The sequence below is a fragment of the Macrobrachium nipponense genome, chromosome 1 (assembly GCF_015104395.2).
Source record: "Macrobrachium nipponense isolate FS-2020 chromosome 1, ASM1510439v2, whole genome shotgun sequence".
In the NCBI taxonomy this organism is placed as follows: domain Eukaryota; kingdom Metazoa; phylum Arthropoda; class Malacostraca; order Decapoda; family Palaemonidae; genus Macrobrachium; species Macrobrachium nipponense.
In genome coordinates, this window is record NC_087200.1 from 174,150,258 (window position 1) to 174,169,302 (window position 19,045).

The 19,045-nt window shown below is 45.2% G+C and overlaps 1 protein-coding gene across 1 annotated transcript in view; it reads left to right on the top strand.

Annotated features, from left to right (window-relative positions):
- The first annotated feature begins 2,212 nt into the window (after positions 1–2,212).
- LOC135219861 (E3 ubiquitin-protein ligase UHRF1-like) overlaps positions 2,213–19,045 on the top strand; it is a 207,727-nt gene continuing 190,894 nt past the window's right edge. Inside the window, exon 1 of the mRNA XM_064256982.1 lies at positions 2,213–2,541. Coding sequence (XP_064113052.1) covers positions 2,392–2,541 — 150 coding nt within the window. The 5' untranslated portion in view covers positions 2,213–2,391. The remainder of the gene's footprint in view (positions 2,542–19,045) is intronic.

Here is a 19,045-nt window from a genome sequence, read left to right on the forward strand (position 1 = left end):
GATAGTTGGGGTGGAGAAGATTCTGGTGGTTTCTGCCCTCTCCCTCCCTTTTTCTTTGTTTTTAAGTTTCAAGCGTGTTGTCTACCAAGATAAGGTGATTATATACATTTTATGTTGACATATCTTTGCGGATGAGCGCAAGTTTAGTAATAAAGTGCCTGTTCCAAAGAGTGGTACTATATCTGCAGACTGCAGTACTACAGACCAACGTCTATTCTCCCTGTGTTCTCCAAATCTACTGAGAAACTTATTTTTTTAAGCCACTATATAGGTATGTAAAATCTAAAGGATTGTTGGCTGATCGTCAATATGGGTACCCGCGATCCTCTTTTAGACTTGACTTGCCATTTGCAAGGGAACCTTAATAGGGGTTTTGAGTGCAGAGTAATTCAAATAGATTTTACTGCTGCTTTTGATGTAGTCAATCACAAGGCACTTATTTATAATCTTCAGAATCTTTGAGTGGGTAGATAATTATGTTTTAGGGTTACTTCAAGATTTCCTTACAGGTAAGCTGCAGCGAGTTGCTGTGGTCGGGATCTTTAGTGAACCAAGATCTATTGTCTGGAGTTCCACAGGGGAGTGTTCTTGGTCCACTGTCATTTTTAACAATGAGAAATGAAGCAGCCCTCAGCCTCAATCGGGACATAGACCGAATCAATAAATGGTGTATTTGGTGGGGTATAGGGGTGAACTCCAGTAAAACAAAAACGCTATTGATTAGCAGAACTCGTGCAGATTTCCCACCCCATTCTCCCCTTCAGGTGGTTGGAACTTTCCTGAATGACTCTGAAGTTTTAATTATTCTAGGTGTAACTTTTGATCACATCTGACTTTGGAGAAACATTTAATGAACGTTTCAGAAAATGCCACGCAGAAGGTAGGTATTGCTCGTAAGGCCTCATATATTTATTAATAGTAAAAAAATCAATGCAACCTATTTTAGGTCGTTTGTGCTTCCTTTATTAGAATACTTTTCTCCGGTGTGGATGTCTGCTTCTGCCAGAGATTTATCTCTTTCAGATAGTGGTTCGTGGTGGTAGGTTTCTGTTGCCTGATACAGCAGTTACGAATTGGACTCTCAACGGATGATCTCTTGTTCGTCACTTTGTTATAAGTTGCATTTCAACAGAGATCTTTCACATTCACTATTGATCTCAGATCTCCATTACCTGCCGAGAGCAACCAGATTCACACCGTTGGACTATGGAACAGGCTCCCAGAGGATGTTGTACAATTGGAACTTCGGAAGTACTACTTCCCCAATACTATTCACCTTGCATTTCAATACATTTTATCTATCTATTAATTTATTTTTATTTTTTAATAAGTGGGATCTCTTCTATAATTATGTAAGTCCCTTTACTTCCTCTTCTTCCTATTGAACACCATATTCTTTGGAAGCTGGAATTTCAAGTCAGCGACCTCTTTGGCCTTGTTCCATATATGAATAGGTTCCATCTGAATTATACACGTATATGATTTCTGTACTTTCATTACAAGATCGCAGGGAAACTACTTGTCTGCTTTTAAAATAGCGAGAAATCCAGGAGAATATATTCTGAGTGGCAGTTATTAGCCGTACAAGCGTTGGAAACTATATATATGACTGATTGGAAGGACGATTCCAAGCCAATGGCATATGAATTAATAATGACGTATCCACCTTCTTGTACGTGGAATGGCCTACACTATACCTTAACGAAAATTATATTTGTCCTTTTATATATATATATCATACCTCTTGGTTGAAGGTTCCTTGCAGTTCATCATCCTTATCAAGAAGACCTCCCAGTTCTTCTTGAGTCTCCGACCAAATTGCATTATATGTTCTGGAAGACGAATGGCAACCATTAATCGGTGATGAATGGGATACAGATAGCACTTATGAAATTCAACGACTAACATAAACATTGCACAGTATTTCGCGTACCGGAACGACATGTTTAGAGTGGGCCGAATCCCAGTAGCGTCTATCGTTGTCATGGCAACCGTTCATCTCTAAATAAGCACACTTTAATTTCTAACATACTAGTGGTATCTTAATTCATTCGATATTTTAGATATAAAATAGTTACAATTCTCATCATGAGAAGGTCCGTTATGACTCGAGACAAATAGAAGGGGTCGGGTCAAGTCAATATCCATATGCTGACATCTAGCGACTAGATGACCAGACATGAAAAGCTCTCCGGGAGAGACCCCGGGAAGCACGTCTGCCTCGTGTCTTTGTTTACATTTTGGCAGAAGAGGCTGAGCGGCAACCTGTTTCCCGCCAAAGCTCCAAGTGCCGTCCGCGGTTTGCTCATTCGCGCTCTCACGAAGTCGGCCCTATTCATAGCATTGCTCTGACATAATTTCTCCATTTGTGTTGAGAGGTGTGCTTCCAAAATGTATATTAAAGTGCGGTCCATGGATGGCAGCCAGACGGCTGTCCTCACCATTTCGAAGACAACCCAGGTGGAAGACTTGCGGAGCCTTGTGGAAGAAAAATTCCGTGTGGCACCCGATAGGCAACGCTTATTTTATCGAGGCAAACAGGTACCGTCATTTTTTAACGTGTATAAAGGTAGAATGGCCGTATTACGCAGTCATTATAGAGAGACACTTCAAAATGCATTGGTTTGTTGTCTTAGGCTAGCTGTAGGCTAGACTGGGCCAGCCCAGAATAAGAAAGGGTTAGGTAGCTAGGCTAGGCTACCAGGCTAAACAGGATGGGTGATATGTACCCAATTGGGGGATCCTAGAAGATGGCAAAGCCCCTCCCCCCAGCCAGGTCAGGGCATGGTACCCTAAGTGAGGTCAGGAAGATAAAGGTATCCGTCTCCCTACTCTGTATGTTAACCCTTACTTTTGTAACTTGGGCTGAATAATGGCCTCTCTGGATCCCCCAAGTAACGCTGAATAGGGTAAAATATTGAATGATCGGCCTCAACCATAGCGCGACCACCTTCCCGAAGATTGGAAATTAAATGGCCTTAATTGGTGACTTGGGAGAAAGAACTTAGTACTTCGAGAGGAAAGTAGAGGTCTCAAGGTGTTGCTTCAATCGATGCTGGCTCTTGACTTAGGGTAATAGGGTAGATCACCACGGCAGGCCAACCAGGCCACCTACATTCAACGCTTGCCACCCTCCGAAAAAGTACATTATAACGCGTCCTGACACCCGAGATGGGCATCAGTCGCGACTTGTTGTTGGGAGAAACGGAGCTAAAGACCTCTACTCTCCTTTCGAAGTAAGTATTTTCTCTAAAGTTAGAAATTAAGGCCAAATTTTAAGATTTAAACAGAGTACTGAAACGGTCTCAAACGTAGTGCAAATCTCACCAAAACGCGTTCAACATTTTTACTTACAACTCGAGGTATTTAGAAGATTGACGCCATCTCGATGTTTACGGAGTAGCTTGTGTCAATAAATTAACCATTTCCTGTGATAAATCCGCACACCACTTGTGCCCACAGACGCTGGAGCACTTTCATCACAACAATCGAAACACGATTTCTCACCAACAAACAAGCCAGGAGTAAACAGCTGTTTTGGTAGAAGATGACGAGAAGCGTGCTCTTAGCTAATTTTTAAATAAGTAGTAAAACATCAATATTTTACATATTTATGATGATTAATTTGAAAATATTCGTTATTGAAAAAGTAACTCGACTCTGACTCAAATTTAAGTAATTATTTTTCGGAATTTAGAACGTTCTTTTAAGTTCTGTATATTACGTTCACGACATCTTGACTTTCGTACCTATTGAAATTAATTGCTATACTCAACTGTCATTGCAGAACATGTACCAGTTATTCATGCAGATTGTTATCAGCTATACATGTAATTGTTATAATCGTAATGCGCATATATATCTTTATTATTTACTTTTTGGATATATGAAGATGTTTTACTGCTGGATTATCGCCGTAGTGTGACGCAATCGTTTTCGGTCCATGGGCCTCTGTCTGTTTTCGCACCATAAGAAATTATGGGGCCGAATTTGCAATGACCAGAAATTCGTTAAGATAGGAAAGTTAGCATTGAGGGGCATATGTTTTGACTGAGAAAAATACAAATTTATTCAATAGCTAGCTTGTAAAAAATACTTGGTTATAAAAACTTGATTGACAACTAAGCAGCATGTCTACTATGGGTTTCAGAGACAGTGCACACGTTTTTGGGCAATACCTATTTCTGTAACGAACACTCGTAACAGAACGAGAATTTGCTATATGCATTACACCAGTGCCGTAATTTATAAAGGTATCGTGAATCACTAATCGTAAAGAATAACGACACTTGTCCTTGTACCAAGAGACAAAAACTCCATTATGCAGAAATGGATACGAACACGCGTATAAAGCTCCACCTACCCTCTCACCCCCCCCCCCCCCTCTCACCGCCATCCCTTTTCTTCTTCGTTCCTCCGCCTTCCTTTCTCTCTCTCTCTCTCTCTCTCTCTCTCTCTCTCTCTCTCTCTCTCTCTCTCTCTGTTGCCATTCGGTATGTGTTTGACCCTCCAAACAAACTGGGTATAAGACTACACACAAAACGTTGAAATTGGTGAAATTAGGCTATGTATTGGAAGTATATATACATAAATATTAAAGCAATTTTATCATTATTGCATTACTATGACAACTAGAATTCATGGAAACAGTTTATAATAATGGAACGGCGTATGTGCGAAGCCTCCACTAATGTGGCAACGATGATTTTGCCATTCTTAGCATGCAAACATTAAAGGTTACATTTATTTCTGACTATACGATTAAATTAAAAGAAATTCAAATACTAATAAAGACTGAAATCAATGAAAAGTGCTAGCAAAAACAAAAAAGCAAAAAAAAAAAAAACATGTATATAATTCACCTTCCCTTAGTCGTTCCTCTATGCACTTTTCCGTATTCGTTCCTCTATGGTTTTCGGCAGCCAGATGTACGAAAACGTTAGAAACATTTGATTTCATACAATCAACTTACCTGTCAGATATATACATAGCTAAGACTCCGTCGTCCCCGACAGAAATTCAAATTTCGCGCCACTCGCTACAGGTAGGTCAGGTGATCTACCTACCGGCCTGCCCTGGGCGGCAGGACTAGAACCATTCCCGTTTTCTATCATATTTTCTCTGTCGCCGGTGGTATCAACATTGTTGCTATTACCTCCTGACTTAGATTCTTATTTCATCCTTTGATCATCGTTTATCGGCTTTTTGGTGACGTATCTGGATCGTGTTTTTGGCATTCGCTACTGTGGACTGTTTTTGGACTTGCTTTTTGGATTTTTCTCAGTATGTCTGATTCAAATGTGAGTGTGAGAATGTGTGTGAATGTAGGCTGCAGGGTGAGGATACCGAAAGCTTCGGTTGATCCTCACACTGTATGTTGTAAATGTAGGGGGTTCAGTGTTCTGCTACTATACTTGTCATGAATGCGAGGGATTAAATGCAGAAGAATGGAAAGACTTTAACTTCTTATTTGAAGAAGTTAGAGAGGGATAGGGTTAGACGTCTGAAAGGTGTGAGTTCAAGGCCTATTGAGCCTTTTATTGATACTTTTTCTAATCCTAATGATTTAGATTCTCCCTATGCGTCTAATTCACAAGGTTTACTTTCGGAATCGGCCTCGGAAATCGCCGATCTGAAAGCTACTATTCGAGACATGAAGTCCAAAATGGCGGACTTACAAGGTAAGGCTAGTGAAAGTGAGCATCACAGTGAAGTGAGTTCTCCCAGTGTTGTGGAGGGGGCGTTTGATCGTCCCTGCGACGCTCCCAGGCCTAGACCTCTTCCAACTCCCATGCCCAGAGGAGAAGGAAAGTCGAAAGCCTTAAGGAGGTCGTGGGGGAATCCCCAACGTCCAGACGTCCCTTCAGCAAGCTCTGTTTCGTGGCAGGCTGCTCAAGGGCGCTTTAGAAAAAGCGTCCTTCGTGAGTTTCTCATCCTTTCCCTCTCCCTCACCCTCACCTAAACGAGGGTGGAAGGAGTCGGATTTATCGAGGCCTCTGAAACGGCATTTGAAAGAACCCGAATTTGATTCGAGCCCGGAGCGTTTCTCAGATGACGCTCCCTCGTCTATTAAGAAGGCGAAGGTGGCGTCAGCGTCACCCGACGAGGACGCAGAAGAACCCTTTCCTACTTCTCCCCCAATTGATGACGAAAGGCGTCATGCAGTTGACGTGGGAGAAGCTTCAAGGAAGATTATCATGGCAGTACAAGAACAACTGGCCTCTTTGGTGGGAGTGTTAACGCCTCGTAGGAAGGACGTTGCGCTTCCAATCAAGAAGTCTCGTCCTCTCTCCCCTGCTAAGCGAGAGGCGTCATGCAAACGTGAAGCTTCTAAACATATCGCAGAAGCTTCGGGTTCGAGAGCGAGATCGGGAGGATCTTACGGAAGACACGTAACGCCAGAGAGACGTGAGACGTCTTTTTAGCGGTGAAGCGTCTTTTTTAAAGCTGATTGTAGACGCGAGGCTCCAACCAATATTTTGGCGCCAGTTAGGACGCCTTTTGAGAGCGGAGCGTCTTCCAGGCGCGAGGCGTCATTCCGGACGGCAGCACCACACGCGGGAGGCGTCAGCCAGGACCGCTTGGCGGACGAGAAGCGTCATCCAAGCGGGAAGCGTCATCCATTTATGGAGAGAAGCCTGAGCTTTTGGCGCCTTCCAGGACTATTAAAGTGGGGAAGAGGAAGGAATATCATTCCCTTAGCCCCTCTCCTATTAGGAGTTTGTCTCCTCCAGAGGAAAGACGTACGGATTTGGCAGCGGAGACTCAATTAGATCCCGAGTTAGAAGTAGACTCGGAGGAAGAGTATCAAGGAAGAGAAGGACTGTCGAACTATAAAGTTTTGACTGCCTTGCTTCTAGAGGAGTATGGAGACGACTTGACTCCTGCCGCTCCTCCTTCTCCGCGCTCTTTTCTCGAGTGCTAAGACGAAGAAATCTTCGTCTTTTCTCAGAATGAAGCCCGCCATTTCAATGAAGAGGGCTCTTCAGTCCTTAGACTCTTGGATGAAGTCTAAGAAGGAGTTAGTCAGAATGGTCTTCTGCATGCCTCCAGCGAGACTAGCTGGTAAAAGAGGCATTTGGTATCAGACGGGAGAGAATATGGGTATTGCTCTTCCGTCTACGTCAGAAGCGGACTTTTCGACCTTAGTTGACGCGTTCACGTAGACAAGGTGTTTTGAACTCGGCACGTATTACTTGGGGTGGTATTTCAGAACTGGACCATCTCCTCAAGGGACTCTTTCATGTATTGGAAGTTTTCAACTTCTTAGATTGGTCCCTTGGTGGTGATGTCCAAGAAAGCCCATGATTCTGAAGGACTCGAACCAGAAGTCCTTTTGTGCATTTTGCTGTATAGACAAAGCGGTTCAGGATGGCTCGGTTGAGATCTCCTCTTTGTTTGGAGCAGGTCTTCTAAAAAAGAGGACAGTATATAGTGCCTTTTTAACCAAAGCAGTCTCCCACGCTCAGAGGGCAGCGCTGCTGTATTCGCCTTTGTCTGACTTTTTGTTCCCTTCTCAGTTGGTGAAGGATATTTCTCGTTCATTAACTGAGAAGGCGACTCAGGACCTTCTGACGCAGTCAGCTAGGAAGAAGAAGCCTGCTTCTACACCTGACAAGAAAGGACCGAGTACATCTGTTCAGCCCTTTCGAGGTGGCCCGACCTCCAGACCTCCCGCAAGAAGGAAGGCTCCTGAGAAGAGAGGTAGGTCTGCCTTTCATCCCTTTAAAAAGGGAAAGTGATGCTTCTCTCCTCCAAGCACCAGTAGGTGCCAGGCTCCTGGGATTTGTGGAGGCCTGGACACTTATAACGCAGACGCGTCATCGTTGTCTGTAATAAGGAAGGGATATCGTATCCCTTTCCTGAACACTCCTCCCCTAACTTCAACACCACGGGAACTAACAGCCAAGTACAAGGATCCTGTGCTGAGGGATACTCTTCGATCGATGGTGGAACAAATGTGGGACAAGAGAGCGATAGAACTAGTACTGGATCAAAACTCCCCGGGGTTTTACAATCGCCTTTTCTGGTTGCGAAGGCCTCGGAGGCTGGAGATTAGTACTAGACGTCAGCTCTCTGAACAAATTTGTTCGGAAGGAGAAGTTCTCGATGGAGACTTCTGCCTCAGTCCTTGCGTCATTGCGACAAGGAGATTGGATGGTGTCTCTAGATCTCCAGGACGCCTATTTTCACGTCCCGATCCACCCTTCATCGAAGAAGTACCTCCGTTTCATGACGGGGGAAGGATCTTTCAGTTCAGAGCCTTGTGTTTCGGCCTGTCCACAGCTCCTCAGGTCTTCACAAGCCTGATGAAGAATGTGGCGAGGTTTCTTCACCTCAAAGGAGTAAATATCTCTCTAAATCTGGACGAATCACTGTCTCAGGCAGGGCCAGATCAGAGAGACAGTGCTTGGAGGACCTTATTACGTTAACTTTAGATCTGATCAGAGTGTTGGGATTACTCGTGAACCTCGAGAAGTCCGCAGCTGACCCCCCAGACAGAACTTAGTCTATCTGGGGATTCAGATGGATTCTCGGGTTTTTGAGTATTTCCTTCGCTAGAGAGAATCGCAAAAGGTTTGCAGATAGTCTCTCTCTTCTTAAGGAAGGAACAGACGTCGGCGAGGAATGGTTGAGCCTTCTAGGGACCCTTTCCTCGCTCGAACAGTTCTTCCCGCTAGGAAGACTTCATTTACGTCCGCTTCAATTCTTCCTCAAGAAGTCTTGGAGTTGGAAAACTGGACAACTTTCGGACGCCTTTCCCATTCCAGTGGAGATAAGACCGCACCTGGAATGGTGGTTGACCCCTCTGAAAGAGAACAAAGGGATCTCTCTAAAAACCCAGAACCCAGACCTAGTGTTGTACTCCGACGCGTCGGAGAAAGGTTGGGGAGCAACATTAGGCTCGAAGGAGGTGTCAGGCACCTGGGAACCGGCGCAGGTGTCTTGGCACATAAACTGCAAAGAGCTCTTCGCCGTACATCTGGCTTTGAAGAGTCTAGAACCTCTGGTTTCGAACAAAGTAGTGCAAGTAAACGTGGACAACACCACCGCACTTTTCTACATTCGAAAACAAGGAGGGACTCACTCCTCATTCCTTTACGAGCTGACGAAAGACCTTTTGCTTTGGACGTCTCACAGGAACATCTCCCTTCTTACAAGGTTCGTTCAGGGAGTAAAGAATGTGAGGGCGGACAGACTCAGCAGGAGGAACCAGGTCCTTCATACAGAGTGGACCCTAAACGAGGTGTGTCAAGATCTCTGGTCGCTGTGGGGGACACCTCATGTGGATCTCTTTGCCACATTCATCTCCAAAAGGCTGGCAGTCTTTTGCTCGGTCGTGGAAGACCCAAGAGCTCTTTATGGTAGACGCCTTCCTGCTAGATTGGTCTCGTGTAGACGTCTATGCTTTTCCTCCATTCAAAATCCTGGGACTAGTACTGAAAAAGTTTGTGGCGTCAAAGGAGACGAGGATGACATTGATAGCCCCCTTTTGGCCGGCCCAAGATTGGTTCACGGAGGTGGTTGAGTGGATCGTAGACTTTCCCAGATCCCTACCAAGAAGGATGGATCTTCTCAGACAGCCACACTTCAAGAGGTATCATCAAAACCTCCCCGCTCTCGCTCTGACTGCCTTTCGACTATCGAAAGACTCGTCAGAGCGAGAGGGTTTTCTCGCGAAGTTGCAAGCGCGATCGCGAGAGCACGCAGAACCTCCACTACGAAAGTATATCAGTCGAAGTGGGAGGTTTTTAGAAGGTGGTGTAGAACTAAGAAGTTGTCCTCCTCCACTACCTCTATAGCGGAAATTGCTGATTTCCTTCTATTCCTGAGAGAGCAATCTCATCTAGCTGTATCCACAATAAAGGGATACAGAAGTATGCTCTCGGCAGTCTTCAGGAATAGAGGATTAGATCTGGCAGATAATAAAGATCTCCACGATCTCATAAGGTCCTTTGAGACTTCAAAGTCTAAGGAACTGGTCCCTCCTAAGTGGAACCTAGACGTGGTCCTCAAGTTTCTTTCATCTGAAAGGTTCGAACTTCCTCATCTGGCATCGTTTCGAGACATCACCAGAAAATGCCTATTCAGTAAGAGAGTTAGTGAATTACATGCTCTGCAAGATAAAGTAGGTTTCAAGGGAGACTCAGCTATTTGCTCGTTTAAGACCCTGTTTTTAGCTAAGAATGAGAATCCCTCGAATCCCTGGCCTAAGTCATTCGAAGTCAAAGGCATATCGAGTCTCGTAGGAAGAGAAGCAGAAAGATCTCTATGCCCTGTAAGAGCTCTAAAGTTCTACATTCAGAGAAAGCATCAGATGGGAGGCTCTAGACAAGGTCTTTGGTGCGCGGTAAAAGACCCCACAAGACTGATGTCCAAGAATGCTCTGGCATTCTTTGTGAGGAACGTCATCACAGACGCGCATAAGGTCTGTTCTGACGAACAGTTGCGACTGTTGAAAGTTAAAGCTCATGAAGTGAGAGCAGTAGCGACGTCTCTCTCGTTTCATAAGAATATGTCGCTTAAAAACATCATAGATACGACATTTTGGAGATGCAACTCAGTATTTGCATCTCATTACTTGAAAGACGTTCGTGTGACATATGAGAAGTGTTTTCTCTAGGTCCTTTCGTATCGGCGGATACGATTCGGGTACGGGAGCCGACACCATCCTTAAAAGTATATACTTTTCTTCTTTTTGGGATATGGTCTGGAGTCTCTTCGAACAATGGAGGACTTGGTTTAGCACGGGCGGCCGTCTATGTTGTTCAGTAAGAGAATCTTGTCATATCGAATTAGATGAATATAATTTTTCTTTTAGAAATTATGATATGTGTGCGTAGTGGTTTTTGAGTTACGGTTGTTGTGAAGAGTTCGGGGATAACTCGGAACAATCTTTAGTTCTAACATATGGTTAGGATCAGGTGGTCGGGATTGGTTGTGTGCTCCTTCATAAGGTGTATTGTCATATAAGTGGATCAGCACCCATTGACAAAGTCCTTTCACAGGCTCTGCCGAGTAAGCGGATAAGACCCCATCCGGCAGACCCACAAGAACTCTTGGGCCATAGATCATATATCTCGCTAAAGTTTCTTGAGGTGATGCAGACTACTGGGCAAACACCCACGAAGTCTACCACCTATCAGGTAGGAACCAAGGTTTATTTATACCTACAACATATGTTGTTTACTGTCTCCGGATTCATATAGTAGCTGTCTCTTAACCCCCCTCCACCGAAGGGTGCCAATCAGCTATGTATATATCGACAGGTAAGTTGATTGTATGAAATGATATTGTTATGTTACAATAAAGTTTCATACATACTTACCTGGCAGATATATACAATTAAAGGCCCACCCAGCCTCCCCGCAGGAGAACAGGTGGAAGAGAAAATATGATAGAAGAAAACGGGAATGGTTCCTAGTCCTGCCGCCCAGGGCAGGCCGGTAGATCACCTGACCTACCTGTTAGTGAGTGCTGCCGCGAAATTTGAATTTCTGTCGGGGACGACGGAGTCTTAGCTATGTATATATCTGCCAGGTAAGTATGTATGAAACTTTATTGTAACATAACAATATCATTTTTATCTACTTTAGAAATACCTGTAATTTTTTCGGGGTAATTTGGTTGCAAAAAAAGGGAGGGATAATATACATGAATTAAATCAAATTTTTAAATAACAAAGTAAATTTTAAACTAAATAATGAGTAAAGTAAACAGTTTAGGGAATAAAACTTTGCAGTTTCGTCGTCTGTCGTCGTCTGCTGTTCATAACTGTGTTTATGGCGCGCGCGCTCAGAAACCAGAAACAGCAACGGGTTTAAAGTGCAATGTGGAGTGAACTGAGACCAAAATGTGTATAATAACAATCAAATAAGCACTGTGGAGTTTCAGTTGTGATGCAGTAAGGATAAAAACCACCGATTACAAGGTAAGAATGAATTCAGTTTCAAACCATAACCCCGGAATAACAAGTTCATACTTTCACTAATATAGGCAACAAAATGTTTTATGTGCTGATTACAACTGCAATCTTGAGTAAGATCAATAAACGTTACATATATACGCTAACATTGTTCAAATGAGTGCTGGGAAGGCTGGGGAAAGATGGTGGCCATCACTGATCAGAACGTTCCATGAAAAACGTAGCCGCCATATTGGATTTCAAAACTGCCTTGAAAACATATTTTACGAAGAGCTCACATGCTTATTTTAGTTCGTGTGGGGCTTTTCATATATCACATTATGTTTGACGAAAACTTCAGTCTTTTAATGGTATGCTTAGAGTTGCAATTGTATTCTTGTTTCACCAATTAAATATCGAGTGAATAAGACCCGTCCACCGTGATGAGGGTTGGCCTGCCGTGGTGATCTACCCTAAACCGCATGGTACAGGGGTGGACATGTACGATCAGCATGAACAACCCAAAAAAAGTACATTATAACGCGTCCTGACATCAGAGATGGGCATCAGTCATGACCTGTTGTTGGTGAGAAACGGAGCTAAAGACCTCTACTCCGGTGTCAGGACGCGTTATAATGTACTTTTCTTGGGGTTGTACACATTGATCGTACATGGTCCACCCCTGTACCATGCGGTTTTTTACCCTAATGTCTACTCTGGGTTACAGGATGTGTTAAAAGTACTTTTTTGGGAAGGTGGTTGCGCTACAGTAGAGGCTGGCCATTTGGTATTTTACCCTAGGTATTCCTTTCCCTGACACTGGAGATGGGCATCAGTCATGAGTTGCTGGTGGTGAGAGCAGGAGCTAAAGACCTCTACTCTCCTTTCGAAGTAAATATTTTCTCCAAAGTTAGAAATTAAGGTCATATTTTAAGATTAAACAGAGGTTAATGAAAAGTCTGGCTCTACGCAGTGCACACGACCTCCATGATGCTTTTGAAATTTTTGCTTACACCACAAATATTTTGAAGATTGATGCCATATGAATGTTTGCGGAGTCGCTTGTGTCAGTAAATTTCCCATTCCATGTGCTAAATAAGCACACCACTTATACCCATAGACGCTGGGGCACTTTCTTCACAAAAATCGTAAACAATGACTCCACCCAAGACTTATCCCACGACTTATCCAAGGGAACTACGATTTTATACATTCAACTTCCCTGCCAGATATATACTTAGCTATAGACTCCGTCGTCTCCGACAGAATTTCAAATTTCGCGGCACACGCTACCGGTAGGTCAGGTGATCTACCGCCCTGCCCTGGGTGGCAGGACTAGGAACCATTCCCGTTTTCTAATCAGAATTCTTCTGTCGCCCGGACCATCAACATTGTTGTTGGTTCCTCTCGATTGGTTTTTCTTTTTTCACCGGCAATTGATCTTCTTGACCGACTTTTGGTGACGTATCTGGATTGTTGGATTGGCATACGCTTTTGTGGACTTGATTTTGGATTTTTCTTTAAAAAATGTCTGACACTGGAATGGTTGTGAGACGTTGTGTGAATGTAGGCTGTAAGGTAAGGTTGCCGAAAGCTTCGGTAGACCCTCACACTGTATGCAAGGGTTGCAGGGAGTATGAATGTTCTTTCACTAATACTTGCAAGGAATGTGAGAATTTGAGTGAGAATGAATGGAAGAATCTAACTAATTATTTGAAAAAGTTAGAGAGAGAAAGAGTGAGGAAGGCTTCTTATAGAAGTTTAAGTAGTTCGAGATCTAATGAACTAATTCCTAGCTTGGGATCTTCCCCAAGGGTAAGTATTGCTACTTCTCCTTCCATTGCAGCCCCTTCTCCTATTGCAGAACCTGTAGATTCAGCAAAAGAACTTGCGGATCTAAAAGCAGCCTTCAAGTTGATGGAAAACAAAATGGCTGCCCTGCAAGGTAAGGCTAGTGATTTTTCAGTGGACAGTGATATGAGTGTCCCAGTGTATTGGAGGGGGCATCTGGTCGCTCCGCAACGCTCCTAGGTCTAGACCTCTTCCAAGCTTCACATGCCCAGAGGAAGTAAGGAATGTCCGAAAACCGAAAGGAGGTTTGTAAGTGGAGAATCCCGCACCGATCAGGTGTCCCCTTCGGCGGTTTCTGTGACACCCCAGACTGCCAAGGATCGCTATTGCAAAAGCGTCCTGCGTGAGTGTTTTTTTCTTCGTCGGGATCTTCATCTCCGAGACGTGATTGGAGGGATTCAGATCGCTCTCGACCACTCAAGAGGAGTTGGAAGGCTCCGACGATTGACTCGAGCCCAGAAAACTTCCCTGAGGAGTCTCCTTCGGGAGTTAAGAAGGCAAGAAGAGCCATTCTGTCAACCAGAGTTAGAAGGAGTCAGGAGGTGGAGGGGCTATGGACTCCTCCCCTTCCTCCTTCCCCTCCTCCCGAAGAGGATAAAGAGGAGGTTACGAAGAGGTTCATGATGGCTATGCAAGAGCAGATTCGTCTTTTGTAGGAGTCCTTTCAAAGGAGCCTCCTAGAAGGAAAGACTCTTCCTTCCTTATCAAAAGATCCTCCAGACGTATGGAGGTATCTGCCGCCAGGATCGATGCTCCTACTCGAGGTGAGGGGGCTTCCTGTACGAACGTGGATGAACCGATCAGACGTCTGGCACCGGCCAGGAGGAGGGGGTGAGGGGTCACCCAGGAGGCAGCCAACCCAAGGGAGGCAGGAGCCAAGAGCCAGGAGTGAGGAGTCACCCAGGAGGCAGAGCCAAGAGCCAGGAGTGTGGAGTCATCCAGGCAGGAGGCAAGAGCCAGGAGGCAAGAGGGCAGAGTCAAGAGCCATGAGTCAGGAGGCAGTAGTCAGGAGTCAGGAGGTCAAGAGTCAAGAGTCAAGAGCCAGGAGGCAGGAGTCGGAGACTCATTCCTGGAATTTATGACTCTTCTCCAAATAGAAGCTCCTCTCCTTCAGATCGTAGGAGGTCTTGGAAGGACTCTCCCTCCAAACGAGAGCTTTCTCCTTCGTCTGATCGAGGTTTGGACGATTTGTCTGATGACGAACCTCCTGCAAATGGAGGGACTCTCGAATTATAAGGTCTTAGCCTCATTGTTTACTACAAGAGTTTGGAGACTCTCTTAGTCCGGCGGCTCCTCCTTCTCTCGTTCTCTACTTTTCGAGCTCGGCTACGGCAAAAATCTTCGGCCTTTCTGAAAATGAAGCCTGCCATTTCTATGAAGAAGGCCTTCCATTCTTTAGATTCTTGGATGGACAGAAGAAAGAGTTGGGAAAGACTGTATTCTGCACGCCTCCTTCCAAATCTCCATGGAAAGAGAGGTATTTGGTATGGGACAGGAGAGACTATGGTCTTTCTCTTCCTGCCTCGGCAGATGCGACTTTTCCAATTTAGTGGAGGCCTCTAGACGTCACTCTTTAGGATCGGTCAGATCGACGTGGAGCATTTCGGAGTTGAACCACTTTCTAAAGGGACTTTTTGTCACTTTAGAGGTGTTCAATTTTCTGGATTGGTCACTCGGAGTTCTGGCCAACAAATCTAAAGATCCGGAGTTTCTTAAAAAAAACCCAGAGATTCTCCATAGCGTCCGTCTTGCATGGACAAGGCAGTACAGGACGGTTCGGGAGAAGTGGCTTCCCTTTTTGGTGCTGGTCTTCTGAAAAAGAGATCATATATGGATCCCTATTATCAAAAGGGGTTTCTCCGAGCCCAGAGGACTGCTTTATTGTTCGCCCCTCTGTCGGATCATCTGTTTCCTTCTCAGTTAGTGAAGGATATATCTCGCTCGCTAACTGAGAAGGCGACACAGGACCTACTGGTACAAACGTCCAAGAAGGACGCCCTGTAGTGGTCGACGATTAAGAAGGACTCTCGTCCTCCTCAGCAGCCCTTTCGTGGAGGTGCAGCGGCTCGTCCCCTGCAGAAAGAAGAGCTCTGACAAGAGAGGAAGGTCTTCCTTCAGACCTTTCAAGAAAACTAAATGACTTGTTGCTCCTTCAAGCACCAGTGGGCGCCAGACTCCTGAACTTTGCAGGAGTATGGGCAAAAAGGGGAGCCGACCCTTGGTCAGTCTCGGTCCTAAAGAAAGGATAACGTAATCCCCTTCGAGGACAGTCCTCCCCTAACATCTACGCCTCGGGAACTGTCAGCGAGGTACAGAGACCCTGTAAATGAGAAAGACTCTCCTTCAAATGGTGGAACAAATGTGGGAAAAGGAGGCCATCGAACTTGTGCAGGATCCACACTCCCGGGATTTTACAATCGCCTTTTCTAGTACCAAAGGCATGGGGGTGGGGGGGTGGAGACCAGTACTGGACGTAAGCGCTCTGATCGCTTTGTTTCGAAAAAGAAGTTCCGTATGGAAACGTCCGCCTCAGTAATGTCGGCTCTTCGTCCAGGAGATTGGATGGTCTCTCTGGACTTTGCAAGATGCGTATTTCCACGTTCCCATTCACCATTTGTCAAGAAATATCTTCGGTTTGTAATAGGAGACAAGATTTTCAATTCAGGGCTCTGTGCTTCGGTCTGTCTACAGCTCCGCAGGTATTCACCAACCTGATGGCGAATGTGGCAAGATGGCTTCACCTAGAGGGAATAAACATCTCCCTCTACTTAGACGACTGGCTGATCAGGGCCAAGTCGGAGATTCAGTGCTTGGAGGACTTATCAGTAACAAGAAACATGATAGAATCGCTGGGATTACTCGTGAACCTCGAGAAGTCGCAGCTGATCCCCAGCCAGAACTTGGTCTATCTGGGGATTCAGATGGATTCTCGGGTTTTCGAGTAGTTCCTTCGCGAGAAAGAATCACTCGAGGTTTGTCGAAAATCTCGAGCTTCTTAGAGAGAAAGAGCAGTTCAGCGAGGGATTATCTGAGCCTTCTGGGACCCTGTCCTCACTAGAAAAGTTCTTCTCTCTGGGGAGGCTTCACCTTCGCCCTCTTCAGTTTTTTCCTGAAAGGGGTGTAGGAGTTTGGAAGACGGGACAACTCTCGGACATCTTCCCGCTTCCACAAGAGATAAAAGATCACTTGAAGTGGTGGATCCTTCCTCTTCAAAGAACGAAGGCGTATCGCTTGCCCTGCAGAACCCAGACAAGTGTTATATTCCGACGCTTCGGAGTCGGGATGGGGGGGAGCGACGCTAGGAGCAAGGGAGGTGTCAGGCACCTGGACAAAGGAACAGGTGTCCTGGCACATCAATTGCAAGGAACTAGTGGCCATACACCTAGCCTTAAAGTTCTTCGAAGAGATAGTCAGAGGCGGGGTGATACAGATAAATTCGGACAACACCCCACGGCTCTGGCTTACATACGCAAGCAAGGAGGCACGCACTCTTTCTCCCTCCTCTTTCAGTTAACAAAACACCTGTTAACCTGGACAGAAGAAAGAGGCATAACTCCTCACAAGATTTGTGCAAGGATAAAGAATGTGAGAGCGGACAGACTGAGCAGGAGGAATCAGGTCCTTCCCACAGAATGGACTCTACACGAAGAAAGTGTGTCGAAAGTCTTTGGTCCCTGTGGGGGAGACCTCACATAGACCTGTTTGCGACGTTCCTCTCCAAAAGAGTAGATCTTTTGCTCTCTAGTAGAAGATCCGAGAGCCTTCGCAATAGACGCGTTTCTCCTGGATTGGTCGGGTGTGGACGCCTACGCCTTTTCCCCCGTTCAAGATCCTGGGGGAAGTGCTCAGGAAGTTTGTAGCTTTCAAAGAGCACAAACAGTTGGACACTAATAGCACCCCATTTTGGCCAGCCCAAGAATGGTTCACGGAGGTACGGAGTGGGATAGTGGACTTCCCCAGATCTCTTCCAAACAGACCCAGATCTACTCAGACAACCCCACTTCGAGAGGTTTCATCACAACCTCCCAGGTCTCGCTCTGACTGCCTTTCGACTATCGAAAGACTTGTCAGAGCGAGGGCTTTTCTCGCAAGGCTGCGGGCTCTACGCTCGAGCCCGCAGAGCTTCGACGAGAAGAGTATACCAATCGAAGTGGGAAGTCTTTAGGAGGTGGTGTAAGAGTCAGAAGCTGTCCTCCTCCAGTACCTCTATAGTTAATATTGCCGATTTCCTCCTCTTTCTGAGAGAGGAATCACACCTATGCTGTCTCAACAATAAAGGGATACAGAAGCATGCTGTCTTCAGTATTTAGAAATCGAGGGCTAGAAATTGCAGACAACAAAGATCTACAAGGATTTAATTAGATCCTTTGAAACTTCAAAAGCAGCAACTCCTAGAACACCTAGTTGGAATCTGGACGTGGTCCTGAAATTCTTTCCTCGGATAAATTCGACAGCCTTTACATCTGGCTTCCTTCCGCGACGTCACTAGGAAAATGCTTATTCCTGTTGTCTCTCGCTACAGCCAAGAGGACGAGCGAATTGCACGCTCTGGATTCCACAGTGGGGTTCAAAGGAGATGCTGCTATCTGCTCGTTCCAGACAATGTTTCTGGCGAAGAACGAAAACCCGTCCAAAACCTTGGCCCAGAAGCTTTGAAGTAAAAGGTCTATCTAACCTCGTAGGCAGAGACAGAGAGGTCTCTCTGTCCAGTGAGAGCTCTTAAATTTTATTTAGAGAGGAAGAGACAGATGGGAGCTTGTCAACAAGGTCTTTGGTGTGCTGTGAAGAACCCCAAAAGACTCATGTCCAAAAACGCCTTGGCCTTCTTTGTGAGAAGCGTAATTACGGACGCACACAAGAACTGCTCGGAGGAATCCTTCGGTCTTCTAAAGGTTAAGACCCATGAGGTGAGAGCAGTAGCAACGTCCTTGGGCGTTCCAAAGAATATGTCTCTTAAAAATATCATTGAGACTACTTATTTGGAGGTGCAATTCAGTGGTTTGCATCTCATTACCTGAAGGATGTGAGAGTGACTTATGAGAAGTGCTTCTCTCTAGGTCCATTTGTATCAGCAGATACAGTGCTGGGTCTTGGAGCAAAGACTGATCCTTAAAATATTTTGATTTTATCGTACATAAACCCTCTGTCAGATATGTGCTTGGTTTTCTATTAGCAAGCTCACGGATGTCGCACGGGCGCCACATAGTGTCATTGCTGGTAGGGGATCAAGGGTATGTATGGCTAGTCGGGGAGTACAAAATGTGTATTTTGTATAAATGAACGTGTAAT